Source organism: Alosa alosa, chromosome 11, assembly GCF_017589495.1.
Source record: "Alosa alosa isolate M-15738 ecotype Scorff River chromosome 11, AALO_Geno_1.1, whole genome shotgun sequence".
NCBI lineage: Eukaryota > Metazoa > Chordata > Actinopteri > Clupeiformes > Clupeidae > Alosa > Alosa alosa.
Window position 1 is genome coordinate 8,134,731 of NC_063199.1, and position 16,639 is coordinate 8,151,369.

At 43.6% G+C, this 16,639-nt stretch overlaps 1 protein-coding gene across 4 annotated transcripts in view; it reads right to left on the reverse strand.

Moving 5' to 3' along the window:
• Positions 1 to 15,687, reverse strand: part of LOC125303141 (transient receptor potential cation channel subfamily M member 1-like) — a 35,571-nt gene extending 19,884 nt beyond the window's left edge. For all 4 annotated transcript variants that reach the window (XM_048256677.1, XM_048256676.1, XM_048256678.1 and 1 more), the window contains exons 1-6: positions 15,329 to 15,687; positions 4,107 to 4,183; positions 2,798 to 2,993; positions 2,272 to 2,485; positions 1,751 to 1,875; positions 1,026 to 1,197 (exon numbers count right to left, since the gene is read on the reverse strand). In XM_048256677.1, the coding sequence (XP_048112634.1) occupies positions 1,026 to 1,197; positions 1,751 to 1,875; positions 2,272 to 2,485; positions 2,798 to 2,993; positions 4,107 to 4,183; positions 15,329 to 15,406 (862 nt within the window). In that variant the 5' untranslated portion in view covers positions 15,407 to 15,687. The remainder of the gene's footprint in view (positions 1 to 1,025; positions 1,198 to 1,750; positions 1,876 to 2,271; positions 2,486 to 2,797; positions 2,994 to 4,106; positions 4,184 to 15,328) is intronic.
• Positions 15,688 to 16,639: the final 952 nt, after the last annotated feature.

Here is a 16,639-nt window from a genome sequence, read left to right on the forward strand (position 1 = left end):
ATAATGTCTTATGCAGGCATGCACATCTACTCAGTTGTTACTGAAAGCAACTGGCAGTGTAGATCAGATATACATCTCACTAGTGTATATGTGTCTCCTAAGAATATAGCCTACAAAAGCAAAAGTGATATAGCATACTACAGCAAGCACCTTTATCACATAGCTCAACTATACCCAGGAGCTAAAAGTCTAAGGTCATAGGTTCAAATCCCAGGGATAGAACTGATGAAAAACATGTACTCTGTATCTGTACTACACTCTAAGTCATCTTCTCAATACATATCTGTAAATGCAGACATTAACATATGACAATACACTGGATCTGAGAATCAGTTATCACACATGATAGATGCGCTTTCAGGTGCCCTGTGATATGGCCGTGGTGCAGAGTGATAACGTCCAGGAGTCCAGGCCCAGATGTGAGTGGTGACAGCTGAGCATCCCTTTGCTGTCCCTGCCTTACCAGGAACTCCAGGCATAGGATGACAAAGGGAAACCCACAGGTCACAGCTAGAGTGGTCTCTTCCACAGCTCACCGCTAGAGTGGTCCGCTATCGCACAAGCACGAAAATGAGTCCAGGCTAGACTGGTCTCTCTCTCTCTCTCTCTCTCTTTCTCCACTGGAACGCTCACACCCTCACTGGTCCAGCAGGCTACTTCCCTCCTCTCCCCCTCCAGTCTGCACCCTGCCTGCCTTGAGTGTTTATGCCATGAGAAACCCCATCAGGTCACACCTTTTGAGCTTGAGACTGCATCTGGCTGATACTTTAATCTGAAACCTCTGGTTTTGCTTTGGGACGCTAAAAGCACACATGAGCGTGCTTTCTGGCAATTTATCCCGTCTCTTTAATCTTTCTGCTGGTGCGCTCATTTCCCTCCTCCTTGAGCTCCGCGTGCTTACACTTTATAGACATCATTAACGTCCTTAATATGTGTCCGAGAGCCTTGATGTGCTAAGCCTGCCTGATACATCTCTTAAGCGGGGTTTGACTGGGGTGGGGTGGGTGAACGGAGGCCTCACTTACGGGTGTTAATCTTCTGAAGAGAGATGTGCTTCTCCAGCTGCCGACGGAGCTTCACCTCGGCACCGTACTTCCCCCATGTGCCGTTGTCCGTCAAGATGAAGTGCGAGTGGCTGTTGTTGAGCACAGCCAGCTTGCTGAGGGGGTTGGACATGGCCTGGTATGGCTTTGTCACCTACAGGGGAACAACAGGGGTGTTAGACACACATGGGCTTGGAACAAAGTAGTTACGTTATGTAAATGGTGGTTTTCATTCAATAGGTCTAGATTAAATTAGCATGCTATTTTCATTGCACTTCAATGGGTCTAGATAACCGGATACGGCCCATCAAAACATGTCTGTGGTTTCTCCCTATTTTCACTGCACTTCAATGGGTCTAGATTAAATTAGCATGCAATTTTCACTTCACTTTAATGGATCTAGATTAAATTAGCATGCAATTTTCACTTCACTTTAATGGATCTAGATTAAATTAGCATGCTATTTTCGCTTCATATAAAACCCATTTTGCTAGTATTTTTTCCCGTTCGCCAGCTGAATGACTCTAGCCACTGGGTCCTCTATTAGCTGTATTGTCATAAAACATCACTTCATGATAATTCTACATTGTGTGTGAATTGCATTCAGTTCATATGAAAGTCCTGTTTGCTAGTGTTTCCTGTTCTTGAACTGAGTGTGAATTGATTTCAGCCTGCTGTCTATCAGCAGGCTTCTCTGTCAAACTTACATCTTTGCCAAGGAGGTCCTCTTTGTTTTCCAGGATTCCCCAGGGGGCTATGCCGATGGCACACACCTTTCCTCTGGACTTTGAGGAATGGTCCTTCAAGGCATCACCCACATGTCGGATCACACCTAAAACACACACACACATGCACACACATGAGCAAAGGGAAAGTGCGCCACTGGTGTGTTCATCCTGGTGGATTATGGCTTACTAATATCATAATCCATATGCTGTCTTCCCTGCCTCCATCTCCGACCATTACTGATGAGATGCTGGGGATTAAACCTCAAGAGTTAGAGGTTAAATGTCGCTAGGAATTCTGGGAAATATCCTACAAAGACTGTCATCTGCAATTCATCTCCAAAGCTTTATCTCTGTTTACATGGATATCCTAGATATCTGTCTGTCTCATAACTGTACGCAGTATGCACCATAATGTATAATAATGTATACACACAGTATGGATTATTTGACCTTTTCTCTCTAAATACCCAGTCCAATTGACCTCTAAACCCCAAGCTCACCTGTGCTGACTCCTCCAGTGAAGATCCAGGCGCCAGTGGTGACAGCGGCCTTGATGAGGCCCTTGCCGAACACCTGCTTGAGTTTGGGCTGCATGTCGAAGTTCTGCAGGCCGCCATGGACGGAGATGAGCAGTGTGGGCAGCTCCAGCTGCCACTCCCGCACCATCAGGTGCAGCAGGTTGTCCGGCTTGGTGTCGTGGGAGACACGGATGTACTGCAGGGAGTAGACAGAGAGAGTGAGAGAGAGAGAGAAAGAGAGTCAGAGAGAGAGAGAGAGAGAGAGAGGCCGTGTAAATGCACAATCAAACTAGATTAGAACTAGAGACTAAATTTTATTTCACACACCAGTGATATGTGAGTACAATACACCAAGTTTTACACCAATAGGATGCTTACAATCATTTATTGAGTCAGAAAAAAATGATGGAAATAATAGGGTCTATAGTGATGAAACACATTGTACATGTACATGTGTATGTGTTTCTGCATGCATGTCAGTGTGTTTTTAATATGTTTTTGTCCATACCATGGCCTTGTTAATGAAGCCTCCTCCCTGAAACTCGATGCAGCCATAGGCGTCTGTGGGGAAGGTCAAGGTGTGCTTCTGCACGGTCCACTTCTCCTGGGGCAGCTGCACCAGCTGCGTCCCATCATCCGGGGGCTTGGGGATGGCGCCCGGGGGGAGGGCCACGTGCTGGGCGATCAGCTGACCACATCCACACCTGGGGGGCAGAGACAGCATTGGTGAGAGACCACACAAGTTTTCTGTTGCCGACTGTAAAGTGCTAGTCACAGGCATTGTTAAGGAGTTGTGTTATGACTATGTAACATGTACAATGGTCATACAAACAGATTGAGCAGCTTCAGTGTTTGTGATTGTAGTGAGTAATTTAAAGAAGACTTTGAGTAGACTAAATAAATTATTCTTGACTAAATAAATGCTCATCTACTGTTTAATAAAGGCTGCTGTAGAGATCTGATTAGAGAAAATTGCCCTTGATCTGGTTTTCTCTCAGTTTGGGCAGAGGAAAAATGTCTTACATAACTTCCTTAATGACCCCCTGCTGTTGCAGTGTGTGTGTGTGTGTGTTCATGTCTGATGTTTGTGGCAGGACACACTGCAGTCTGTGTTGTGTTCATGTTGTCCCCTCCCCCACTATATTGTTTGTCATTTTATGTAGGCCGTCTCTTGTCCCCCTTTCATTTCCGCCGGAGTAGGGGCACCCTTCCCGTCCCTCTGCCCTCTCTCCCCCTCTTTCTCTCTCTCCCCCCCTTTCCTTGTCTCTGCAGTCCTCATTAATACGTGCTCCTACTCACACACTCACGGCCAGTCTGGCGCTTGTCCACCTCCCAGTCTGGGGTCGTGACGCATGGGGGCACAGAGACCAATGGCTGGACCAAAGAGGTTTCCACTGCTCTACTCTATTTTCTATTTTCCATTTCTATTTCTAGTTCTATTTCTATTTCTACCGTCATTTAAGACCACAGATTGTTCTCACTATCTTTTAACCTCCATCTCTCTCACTCTCTCATGTCACCCCCTTCTTCTATTTCTTACCCTCCAGCTCTCTATCACTCCCTCTCCCTCCCTCTCCCTCTCTCCAACCCTCTCCCCCTTTCTCTCTCCATCCCTCCAACCCAATCTCTCTCCTGCCCTCTGGTCAGGGCCATTGGGCCTGTCTGCAGGCAGCCCTGTCCTGATCTGCACCAGAGCGGCTGTGCTGATGTCACTTCTGGGGTGTTACACAAGGGCAGCCTAGATTTGGGGACAGATTAGAGTCGTTTCGGGCCAGGGGCCCTTGTGTGTGTGTGTGTGTGTGTGTGTGTGCTCTCACCTGGTTGGGTCTCTGGTTGGGAACACGTGGACGCATTCTCTCTTATAGAAGGTTCTCTCAATCCATGCTTTTTGTGCCTGAAACAATATAAAAAAGAAAAATCCCATTAGATACTTCTGACTGTGTATTACTGTGTGAAAGCTATGCAAACTATTACTGAATTCTGAGGAAAAACTGTCCTGAAAACTGCAGTTATCACAGAGCCATATTCTTTTAAACAACTGCTGTTGTCAGAACAAATACACTCTATCTGTCCCGTGGGGGCAGACTGTCATGTTAAATGTGTAATATCAATTACTACAAGAATTCAGCTTTTATACACACAAGTTTGCCTGATGGAGGAAATCCTCTTACTGGACAGGAGATTAGAAACCGCTTAGAGCCAGAATAGCTGCATGACCAACACACAAAAGCATAGCGTTGTACTTATGGTAGGAAACATGTACAACACACTCATACTTGGCAATGAAGAGCACCCTGACCGGCTTATGAAAAGGCATAAAATGGGGAAAGGAATAACAGAATAAGGAAGTGAATAAAATACATCGAGGATTTTTTAAAGAAAAGAAACTAAATTCCATTTAAATTTCTCCTCACACCCAGTCGTCAGTGATAACCCACGTGACACAGAGGGTCACATCCCAGTGTGCTAGGGTGTGTCCCTGCTGAGACGGGCTTTGTGTGCGCGCCACAGGGCGCCTGCTAACTGCGGTTAGAGCAGGGAAAGCAGAGACAGAGGGGTCACACGATAAAAGGACGGGGGTCGCTGAGCCAAGAGAAGCCGTTGACCACATCCAGAGAGATGGCTCTGTTTTCCCTGAAGTTATTAGTGCACGTCAAATTAGAACCCTGGATTGGTTCTGCTCGGTGGCTACTGGCTTGCTTTTCAGAACTCTGAGGTAGAGGCCATGAAACTCTCACCAAAAAAAAAAAAAAAAAAAGTAGCCGTCCTAAATGGACATGTCAAACTCCATGTCATGCCATGTAAGAGGGTTTTGATCTGGTTCCAGTGCTGTACCAAAATAACACTGGGTTTGTAGTGGACACTGTCTAGCGGCTTTTGTGGTGGGTTCAGTCCTAATTAAAACTAAAGCTTTTGAAGCAGATCTCTCCAGGAAGTTCTGGGAGGGAGAGCGAGTAAGTGTGTTTGGGCACCACACTGAGAAGAATATGCCATTCTACTCCCTGCTCATTTGTCCTGCTTTTAACCTGGTTTCAACACAGTGTTCAGATGATTCAAATGAATTCTGTGAGCAATCGGGTTATTTAAAACCATAACCAGTTTTTTCCACCCAACAAAATTAAAATTAGCTGATTTTTGTTAATGAAATACCCATTGAATAGAATTGCCAAAGCGAAACCCTTTTTTAAGTTAAATGATAAAATTGGCAGAAATGCTTACAATTACAACACAAAGTCATTTTATGTTTTATAAACCTATAAGATTATTTAAAATGCTGAATGTGAAAATGTGAAATGTTTTTGATCAAAATATGGTTAAACAGAATTGACTAATTCACATTTACAACTCAATTCAGTAATCTCATGCACAAAATGTAAACTAGCAAATACTTTCTGGCGCATCCTAGAAGTTGAACAACAGGTGTCAAAAACTTCATTCCATTCTGAACATCATATTTCAATTTTACAGCACAAAAAAGCTTGAGGAAACTTTCTTCCTGTGTGGACAACACATTTCAAACTCAATGGTGACAACCATGCTCACTCACTCACTCACTCACTCACTCACCTAAAAACAGAGAAGCCCCGAAACGGTTCAGCCTCACTCAAACATCAGAAGCAAAGCAGCAAGAGCCCTACATATCTCGGAGACCCTACGCGGTCCTTGGACACCCTAGGAGTCGACTGTTCAGGTCCACCGTCTGACAAGCCTGCGTCCAACCAGCCTGAGCGAGAGAGTGGAAATCCTACCTGCTGCCCTGCGCTGCGCTGTGCTGTGTGCCTGGGGCTCTGCTTTGAGAGCCAGCGCCGGAGCCTGAGCCTGGATTCCTGGGTCAGAGAGGGGCCAGGCACCCAGGGGCCAGCCAGGCGCTCGCCTTCTCTCTCCGCCGAAGGTGCTCCTTCTCTCCTGTGGTCCTCCTCGGGAGCTGCTCTAGCAGGGGTGCTCTCTCTCCTGGTGTGCCGAGGCTCAGTGAATCTCCCAAGACATGAAACTTCATCACTTTATGAGGGGCCGTTCATATGATGAGCATGTGAGCGGGCCCTTTGTTTCGCCGCTGGTCCCATGACTCCAGTTGAAGGTAATCCTTTTGGGAGTCCCATGACCCTGGCTCCACTTGCCCACAGGGTATTTTCATCCATCGCTGGAACAAGGCACAACAAATCTACTTTGATAGCCTCCCCCCTCTTAATCTCCCAATTTCTCCCAAACCCCCTTTCTCTCTCTCTCTCTCTCTCTCTCTCTCTCTCTCTCTCTCTCTCTCTCTGGACTCCCCAGCTTTCACGTTGGGGAAAGCCGGGGACAGGGGTGAAAGTGGGGATTGCTCTCCAGCCCAAAAAACAGAGGGAGGAAATCCAATTCGGGGAAAAAAAGAAAAGAAAAGAAAAGAAAAAGAGGAAAAACAAGGGCTACAATGAGAGGACTTTTAATTTGAAGGTGTCACCCCCCTTCCTCCCTCTTTGATTTCAACCCCATTTGCATAATTGAGAGAATTGGACGCAGAAATCCTTTTGAAAGGGGCCTTGTTAAGACATGACTGGACTCCAGTTGGGGGCAAGGTCAGTGCACACTAATTGCAGTTAATCTCTGTTTCCACCCGCCATGTTCGGCCTGTGGAAAACGGTTCTGACGGAGAGCCGAGACAGAGTCTCTCTCGCCCAGGCATGAGGCTCTCCACAGAGTCTCACCTCAAGGGAACAACGCCTATGACGCCTCTCTCACAGCAGCCAGTCCTGATTTTATTTGATTTTAATAAGAGCCGTTTAGCCATTCCATCAGAAAGTCAGAAAAGGAGACTTGAGTGAAGTGAGGAATAGATGTAAAGTTTATCTGACAGATGTGTTTGTTGGACACATCTGAGCCAAAGATGCCGTGAAGCGAAGCGAGCCTCTGGGTGGCTGAATTGCACCACCTCATCAGCCTCTAAGCAGGCATGTCAATAAACACACACAAACCTGTCACGGTTTTTTTTTTTTGTAGCAGCAAAAGTGTGGTTGTGATTGTGGTTGATGTGGTGTTGTTTAAAACAGTAAGCAGAGGACCTCCACTCTGTGTGAGGCCAGTGAACTCGTTTAATACTGGAGAGAGGCTTACGTAACTCTCCCGTAGCTTCAGCCACAGGCGTGGCTCTCTGGAGCAGTCCAGGCTTTTGTTTCTGGGTTTTGTCACATTTGTTGGGTCAACCATTCAAATATGAAGCGTACAAGGCTAAAATGATAGCCAATCTCCAGGGTTTGCCTTTTATGGTTGGTGGGGCAACACCAACAGCTTTTGGTGCAAGAGAGAGAGAGAGAGAGAGAGAGAGAAACATAGAAAGTGAGGCTGTAGATGAACTGATGGAGGTTGGAGAGACAAGGAGCAAGAACCTTTCCCTCCCTTCTTTTTCCCCACACATGCATAGCGGCCAGGGCTACATCGGAGACGCACATGTTCCAAACATAATTATTGCTGAGCAAAAACAAAAGAAAACTCGCACTGGCCATTCGGAAAGTGTGACGCATTTATTTCAGCTTACTTAAACACATTATCCATCACAATTAAAGCCCAAATCCTACAAGAAATGAGTAGCTTGGTTAGAGTGTCCACTACACAAGGTGAAATCCAAGAGGTGGAGAGTCTTATAGTCTCAAGGATCTGATTTTGTCACGTCGAATGAATTAATAGGTCTTACCAGTAGCCTGGTAACAATAAACATCATTCAGAGCCTCGCAGAAAAAGGCTGCAAACAAAACATATTTCTACCACATGTGACAAAATAGGATTTCCTCTTACAGTTACAATTGAGCCAGATTAAAGTTTGTGTTTTCTTTCTCATGGTTATTTAGAAGGAAACTGACAATGGTAGGTCTTCTCACACAACTTTCAGTGTTAGAGAACAAGAAATCACATCAAAAACCTCTACCCTGCAAAACTGTCTTTATTTTCAGTTTGTTTATTTGGGCCTTATTTGTCTGCAACAGTTTAAACAGCCCTTGGGTATGCCACTTACAGAGAGGGTTACATTCTTAGAAGCAAATATAATGCAATAAAAAAAACAAGGCTGCTTTCTGTTGTCTCATGTAGATAACATTACCATATCCCTGAAGAATTGCTCCAACCAAGCAGACCCGATCAACGATAAGCATTACTGAAGCAGATCAGTAGCATGCAGACAAGGCATGCAGGATGGAACACCAGACAGCAGATGAAAGGTTCTACTAATTGCTTGATAGTGTGGACAAATTGAGTGCATATTGCAAGAACTTAATACCAACTGACAAGACCAGGACTGAGAGGCACTTGCATATTGCCGCGCAGCTCTGGATGACTTCCATAAACTGTTCTTATATAGCTTTCTTGCATGTCGAGGGCAGGGAGACAAATACGTCCGTTTCATATTGATCTATTCATCTGCCTTGTTTTATTTGAGCCACGTAAACTAGCCATGATGCTCGGAGACACAGAGTCTGCTGAGTGCCAGGCAAGTTTTGCCTTAATTCCCTTAACCTCTTTAAAATGACTGTTTTTTATCCGGACTACTTCTAAAAGGGCCTCATTGTCTTGCTGGGGTTTGAAAATCCAGTTAGCCATCACATGAGCACAACATGCCAGTGATTAGCCCTGAGATTTGTTCGGGTCATAAGATGTGTATTTAAGGCAAGCTGGGGGTGGGGTGGGATGGGGTGTGTCGGAGTGGTGGGGTAGGGTAGGAGGGGTTGGGCGCAGTTAGTATAGTAGTGGGGTGGGGTTAGGCCTATAGGAATAACAGATGAGTTGTCCTCCTTTTTGGCTTCACATGCTTAAACAAGTTTCATTTCATACATTTGAGCCCTTTTTCACAAGACTTTTCACAGTGATTTGAGACCAATCATTTTTGAACTCTATAAAATCTCAATAAAATGTGCTTAAACAATGTGAATGTACAGCAAAAAGACTGTGTGCCCGTATCTCACACATAATAAACACACACACACACACACACAGCTGATCTTGTGGCCTACCATACCAAAGTAAAGATAGTTAACTGAATTCAGACTCATTTCTGATGGCTGAGCCTCTACATATCGCTGATTGTTGTGTATTCACTTAACGAAGACAACAGCTCCAAACTCCCACTGAGCGGCAGCTATTTCCCCCAGAGCCACTGAAATCCTCTGCCGAGGGATGAGACTGCCCCGAAACCATAGACAGATATTAGCCTCCCATTATGGCTGCCTTCTCATCAGATGTGCGCTGTGGCCTGATGACAAAACCCATCGACTACCCATTGCTATGTGTTCCATTTACATTTGAGCTCAATAGCCAATCAAACTACACCCTTCCCTACGTTATTCCTAAAGCTCCATGTTTATTGGATGGGATTGGATTCTATCTGAACTACTATGTTTGTTTGCCCTTTACACAGCCACACAGTGTTCGAACCCTTTGACAAAAAGTGTACTGATTTTGACCACCACCACTGACATCCCCTGTGTGGGTTGTGATTTACAAGCAGCAGGCCTGTTTCTATGGCATTGGAGCAATACTAATTACGGCGGCCAAAGAGGTGGCAAATGAGGGCTTTAGTATTACTGCAGAGACACGCATATCCCTTCTCGATTCAATAGGGGGACTTGCCAGTGTCTGCTGGAGCTGTGGACAGTTTGCATTTTGATGGACAGTTTCCCCTGTCTGGGGGAATCAAATCCGGCCAGGCTAGGCCTATTTCCAGACATGTATTGGATGCATTCCTAAACCTCACAGTGGAAGGGAATGCTTATTTCTGAGTAATTAAAAGAATATGAGGAAGACACGAGGGACAGAAAGAGAGAGAAAGTGAGTGAGAGAGAGAAAAAATGAGAGAGAGAGGTGTCTGTGTGTGTGAGAGAGAAAATAAAGATAGAAACATGTGATTAACATGTGATTAAGTGTATGTTTGTGTGTTTGAGGAGAGAGATGAAGAGAAAATGACTGAGTGAGCAAAGGACAGTGATGGTGAGAGAGAGAGGGAGAGAGAAAGAGAGAGAGAGAGAGAGAGGGAGAGAGAGAGAGAGAGATTTGTGTTTCTGTGTTTGGGTGAGAGTGAGAGGATGTTTTTGTGAGAGGGATTAGTTTCATGGTGATGCATGAAAACGCACCCGTGTGTTTCCAGTGTTTCAGCTGTCTGCACACATTCTTATGAGGGATGGGATGCTTCTCACTGTAGCATTCTAGCTTCGCCTAATGTGATTCTTCCTCATCATCACATGCAGACATTCAATTACACAACACAACCTAAACTTTCACTGATCCCTGAGGATTTGTCTGGCCATTCTGACTTGCTCTTTACAAGTTGACCTGCCTGCCAAGCAACACAACATAGTCCTTTTACCTTAAAATAACAGCATCAAACTCCACATGCTGGGTAATACACTGTGTAATGTTCTGGGTAGGAGCATGACACTTATTGTTGGCTTTAGACAAATTTGGCACCCCCTTAGCCCTTAATGGGTACCCAGTATGTTGAAATCTTACACATTAACCTGCTGCTCTTTCACACTTTTCTGCAGTCAAAGATCACACATTTTATATGCATGCAAGGGAGAAGAGTGATGTGAAGGCGGCAGTCTCTAAATGGTAGGCCTACTAGGGTAATGCCTGTCTTTCCTGTGCTTATTTTGTATGTTTTATCTTATTTTTGTGCAATGTCTATATGTCTATATGTCTCTATGTCAGGGCCCCCTTGTAAAAGAGGCTGAAGGTCTCAATGGGTTTCACCTGGTTAAATAAACATCAAATAATAAAAAGTATATATATAATTTTACAGCCCTGCTCTGATACAAAAACGGCAAAAGTCGTTCAGTGTTGAGCATTTAGACCCAGGATTAGGGGTTACACTGATGGCATGATTTTTTTTCAGAGTGATCAATTATTTAAGAATCTATATTACACAATGCCTAATTTCATAATGACTCAAATCAACGGAATGACACAAAGACAAGTGTAATTATAGGAATGCACTCTAAGGGAAAAAAGACAAATTGAATGGTGTGGTAGAGTTGCGCAACATTGGTTAGGAATTAGATGTTTGTAATCCTTATCCGGCACATTGGGCTTCTCTCTCTGAAAACCCAGTCTGAACGTGTGCCTCTGCCCTGCTAAAACAAAAGACCCCACAGAGTCTCGGACGAAATTGTGAAATCCTAAAAGCTCCTGAACCACACACTGCTTGGGATTAAACTTAAATCATTTTTAGAGAATAAATCTATTCACTCAATTATGTCCTGAAATTATCCTAAAATGATTATTTTATGATTATTTAATAACTAACCATGCTTCCCTGAAATGTGAACATCACAAAATGTCTGGGATCTGAGTACACATCGGTATGTTATCTGTGAAGCTGTAGCAAGCTTTTTTCCCACTTGTAAACAGCAGTATTGTTTTTCAAATGGATGTCACTTTTCAAATCTTTTTTGAATAAACCCTTTTGATGGGCAGAATAAAGGATTCACTATGCAACACTGTTGACTATTTCTGTTACCAATGTCATGCTCTGAAAATGGCCTGGGATATTTTTGCACCCAGAACAGTGTAGTCTGATGAGAGTGTGGAAAGAGCATGAACGTCATGCTCTCAAGTGAAGATATCTCACTAACTATGGCTGTTGGCTGCCCATCCTCACCATCTAGAATGATTCAGTGTGTAAAATACAAAGGAAAGCAGAATCTTCAATTCTTTTTAAAACAAGAGATAAATTCCATAAGAAGATTTGGCCCGCTGTTCATGGCAGCCAATTGCTGAAAATCTGATGACTAGACCACACTTTCATGATCTTAATTCTATTAAGTGCAGACTTCAAAGATTCTACCACTGTGAAAGAGCAGAAAGCTCAAGTTACTAAACCTTTTCTAATAACGCATGTTCTATTCTCCAGCCAGCCATCACTGTTTAAGTAAAGCCAGTGTCTAGCGTTCCTGAACAGCGCGCTGGATTGTGCTTGTATGTTGACTGTGGATGGCATGAAAGCATTTGTGGTAAAAAAGAATAAAAGCAAAGTGCTCTAATCTGCCAGCCACTCTGCCCCATAGCAAAGGATTAGGGGCCGTCTGTCTACGGTGGCCTGGAGGTGCCTGCTTCTTTGCTTTGCTTCCCCAAGTTATTTTTCCCTCCCTCTACCTCTCTACCTTTCTTCATATAGCGCTCCTTGTCTTTGCATCCCCAGACGCTAATGCTTCTCCACAGCAAGACCCAGTTTTGCTCTTATTCATTTCTGATTACTATCTATCTATCTATCTATCTATCTATCTCTTCTATCTCTATTTTCCTATGTGTGTTTGCTCCAACAGGCAGGACAGGAATAGCTTGCCCATGTTAAGCTCTTTTGTGCTATACTGTCCTGTGCCATGCAGTGGTATCCCATGATATGCTGTATGCTGTGGGGGTTAGGTCACATGACTTCTTTCATGTGAGGAGACCATGTGCTTCAGTGCTGTTCTCAGACCCCCACTGGCTATAGTGGCCTCAGACATGCCACTGTGTGCATATGGATGTAGTACTCAGACCTTGGTTATATGCTGTCACTCTTAAAACAAATGTGTCGTCCCGATCTGGACACAGAGATGTGCTAAAAAACAACGCAAGTTGTGTCATTTTCAACACATATTGATACTGTTTTACTGTCATATGATACTGTTTCCTTACAGTTTTTCTTCAGTTGCTTTGGTGTATTTTGCGAATCATCATTAATGTTTGCAAAACAGTAAGTGCATGTCTCAAAAAAATTTTGCAAACTGCACCACACAGTGGATTACCTGCAAAAGTGCATAACTTGCTCAGAATGCTTAGTTATGTATCAAAAGCAAATATTTTTGACAAATGACATGTCAGTCCCATCAGAATAATAAGTTATCCTTATCCTTATTGGCATGTACCAATTTCAACATTTCAAAAAGTTACACATTACTTTATGTGGGACCATTATGTTTGATGATGATTCAAAGTGCCATGATATAATAACACAGATGGGGTGGCCTAAAGCAGGGGTAAAACAGGGACAGAGAGAAAGATCTAGCCATATTCAGCATATTTTTTTTTTATTTAAATGCTTTGTAAAATGCAGCCCCTTCTTTAAGTTATTTGAGTAACTCATGTTGCACACAGATTCATAAGAACAGGTGTTAAGGGCTGTTTTTACGGCCTTGTGTTATTGAGCCTAAACCAACCTCCCAACATAGAATGCAATTACAGATGTTCTTGGGGCATACCGGGTGAGGCTGACGCCTGTGGGGGAAAGTGGGAAAGCGTCTGGAGTAGGCTAGACAGAGGCCAGACACAGAAGCTGTGATACAACAGTGACCAGTGTCAGATTAACAACTCAAACACTTGTTTAGGGTTGTTTTACGTAATCTAAGGTGGCCTCTCTATCTCCTTCTTTGAGGACATTACATGTAGTTGGAACAGAGAGCTGAGATAAATCACTCTGTTCCCGCTCATTTACACTAATAGTTTTTCTCAGTCGCTTTTGTGCTTTTCTCACATCCCTATTACTGTAACATTTGCACAGCAGTTAGTGCATTTCTCAAAACAATTAGTGCAAACTGCAAAACCTAGTGGATAACCTGCAAAAGCACGCCACTTGCTCAAAATGGGGAGTAAGCGAGTACAAGACACTGAATATGTACGTTTCACAGTTTTACTGTATATGCTCTTTGCAATTCTACAGCATTGTGACAGAATTTGATAACTAGTTCACCAATTTTGTATCAAGCAATGAAATGAAGACTATTAGTTTTATTGGGAACGACTATTCAGCATCCAGAAGTATAGTTAATTTTGACTGATATGACAAAGCAACTGATACATGTTCAAAAGCATTTGCTGATTAAAAAAATTAGTGCAAATTAATCGATTCCGCATGACCTTTGACCCCGAGCTGTTCTAGTCAGTAAAAATTAGACTGTAAAATGAAGGAGATAGAAGAAAACGTGCTGCCTGGATCATTGATTGGAACATTTACTTTTAAAAAACGGCCTGATGGTGTTGATAAAAATAAAGTCCTCTGCAATGTCTGCAGCAAGGAATTTGCATATCACCGGAGTTCATCAACTCTATAGTCGCACATCAATGCAAAGAAATAAGTGTTGACATTGAGGGGAGTGTTATTTTCATTGTGTCCCCTAGGTTATATCTGTGGCCTGAAATGCCTTGTATGTGAAAAAAAAACTTCTTCCCGAAGCACTGTTGAATTTATTTGCTCAGCATATTAGGTCATATCATAGATTATTATGGCCATTATTTGAACAGTGAAAATAATAATGAAAGAGTTTTTGAACTTTAATGCCACTAATGCTGATTATTCAATGATTCTTTTGAATTTAAATATTTAAAATACTTTCACAGCAAAAAATATATATGCGATTAATTTAGATTAATTAATCACAGAGTATGTAATTAATTAGATTTTTTTTTTAAATCGATTGACAAATAATAATAATAATAAATAACAAAAGTGCTTCTCAGGACAGATGTAGGTTTTCTGTGTGTCCTGAGTAATGTTTCTACTGATGTTTCTACCTGCGAGTTTCAGTATTATGTACAATGATCCATGACCTCAAAACATACACCTAAGGCTTCACCTCATGTGGATGTCATGTGGATGTTGGATTGGGGCCACCCACCCTGAGCACCCAAATGTGGTCCTTCCTAGTGTTGTAAATTGATTTGAATAAAAGTACTAAATACATGCAAATATGTACTCATGTGGTTTCCACAGTCAGTTACCTGTTGCTAGATACGAGAGCAGTTTCCCAGCTTAACTGTTGCTGACTACAACATAGCTAGAAGCTATATCTCAAAAATCACACATTTCACATAATGCTTAACATACAGTAAATGCTAGGTACTGCCTCAAGTTCCACTAAATCACAAATTAACATATTTTTTTGGAATACACCATTTGAGCAAACATTATGTGAATTATGACTTTCGACATTATTTATTTCTATGCTTGCTAAGCTAAGCTATGACTATAACTATGCTAGCAGTCACAGACCGTTAAGGCCACTAGCAGGCATTTTTTGGCAACGTAGTGCAGCCTACTCACCCTCTGAGACCCGGATGTAGTGCGCTTGATTGACCCACGCTTGAAGGAGCCCTTCTTTGTGCCCGTTCCTCGATCCATGAGGGGAGTTCAGCGAGCGTTTTCACTGGAGCATTCCTGCCTACCGTGGGCTCTCTGTGGGATTATCTGTGTTGTGGCCAGGGATGGACTGCTCAGATAATGGATGGACGGCCCGACGTATGAATGGATGCTGCTGGACAGGTTGTGTGTCAGTGGAGTCAGGAACTAGGAAACATCACTGGGAACGTCAGAGTTCCCTCGGCCATTGGCATCATCGCGGTCACTCACTCTCTCTCTCTCTCTCTCTCTCTTTGCTGATGTGTGTTACAGCTCCCTATCAAACTGACAAGATAGAGAGACACAGGCGGGGGATAAAAGTCAGTGGATGGCGCGTGCTTGACACATAGACCCCCTTTCTCCCTCCTCCTGCTGCAGCCGTAATCAGGCTTAATGTGCCCGCTCATGGGAGGATGGACTCTTTAATGGAGAGAGATTTAATAAATGGTTATTGAAGGTAAATCTACTTTGGTACACCGCGGCCCAAAATAAAAAAAATAATACATGAGTGAGAGAGAGAGAGAGAGAGAGAGAGAGAGATAAAGAGACAGAGAGAGAGGCTTTTAAGCAACGCAAAAAGTACTATCATGATGGGTGAGCCAGATGAGGAAAGGATCAGAGAGAGACGAGGAGAGGAGAGGAGAGGAGAGGAGAGGAGAGGGGTGGTGGTGGCGAGAGAGGAGACACTTCCAGATGTGGCTGGCGCTGTTTGAGCTAATCTGACCTTCAGCAGATGTTCCAAAGAGCCGGGCGTCTCAGCCGGTCATCACCTTGGCTAGTCGTACTCAGAGAAAGGGAGATGGGAGATGGAGGGAGACAATGTGAGGGAGAGGGAGCGAGAGAGGGAGAGGGGAAGAGAGATGGAGGATGAGAGGGTCAGGGGAAAGACATCTAGGAAAAGACAGATAAAAGAGAAAAAGGAATTTAGAGAATTAGAGACAGAGGGAAAGAGAGAGTGAGATAACACAAGGTAGAAAAAGTGGAGAGAGACAGAAAAGAGATAGGGAGTGAAAGGATATAGGGAGTGAAAGGACACGATCAAAGCAGAGAGCAGCAAGAGAGGGTGAGATAAAAGACAGAGAGAGAGGAATTTAAATAATTGGATACAGAAGGCAAGAGAGAGGGACACACAGAAAGCTAGAAAAAGAGGGAGAGAGAAATAAAGAGGCCTGAGGTTGCACCCCCAGTTCCAGTGTGAGGTGTTTTAAGGTGACCTTGCAGTGACCACGCTCCAGT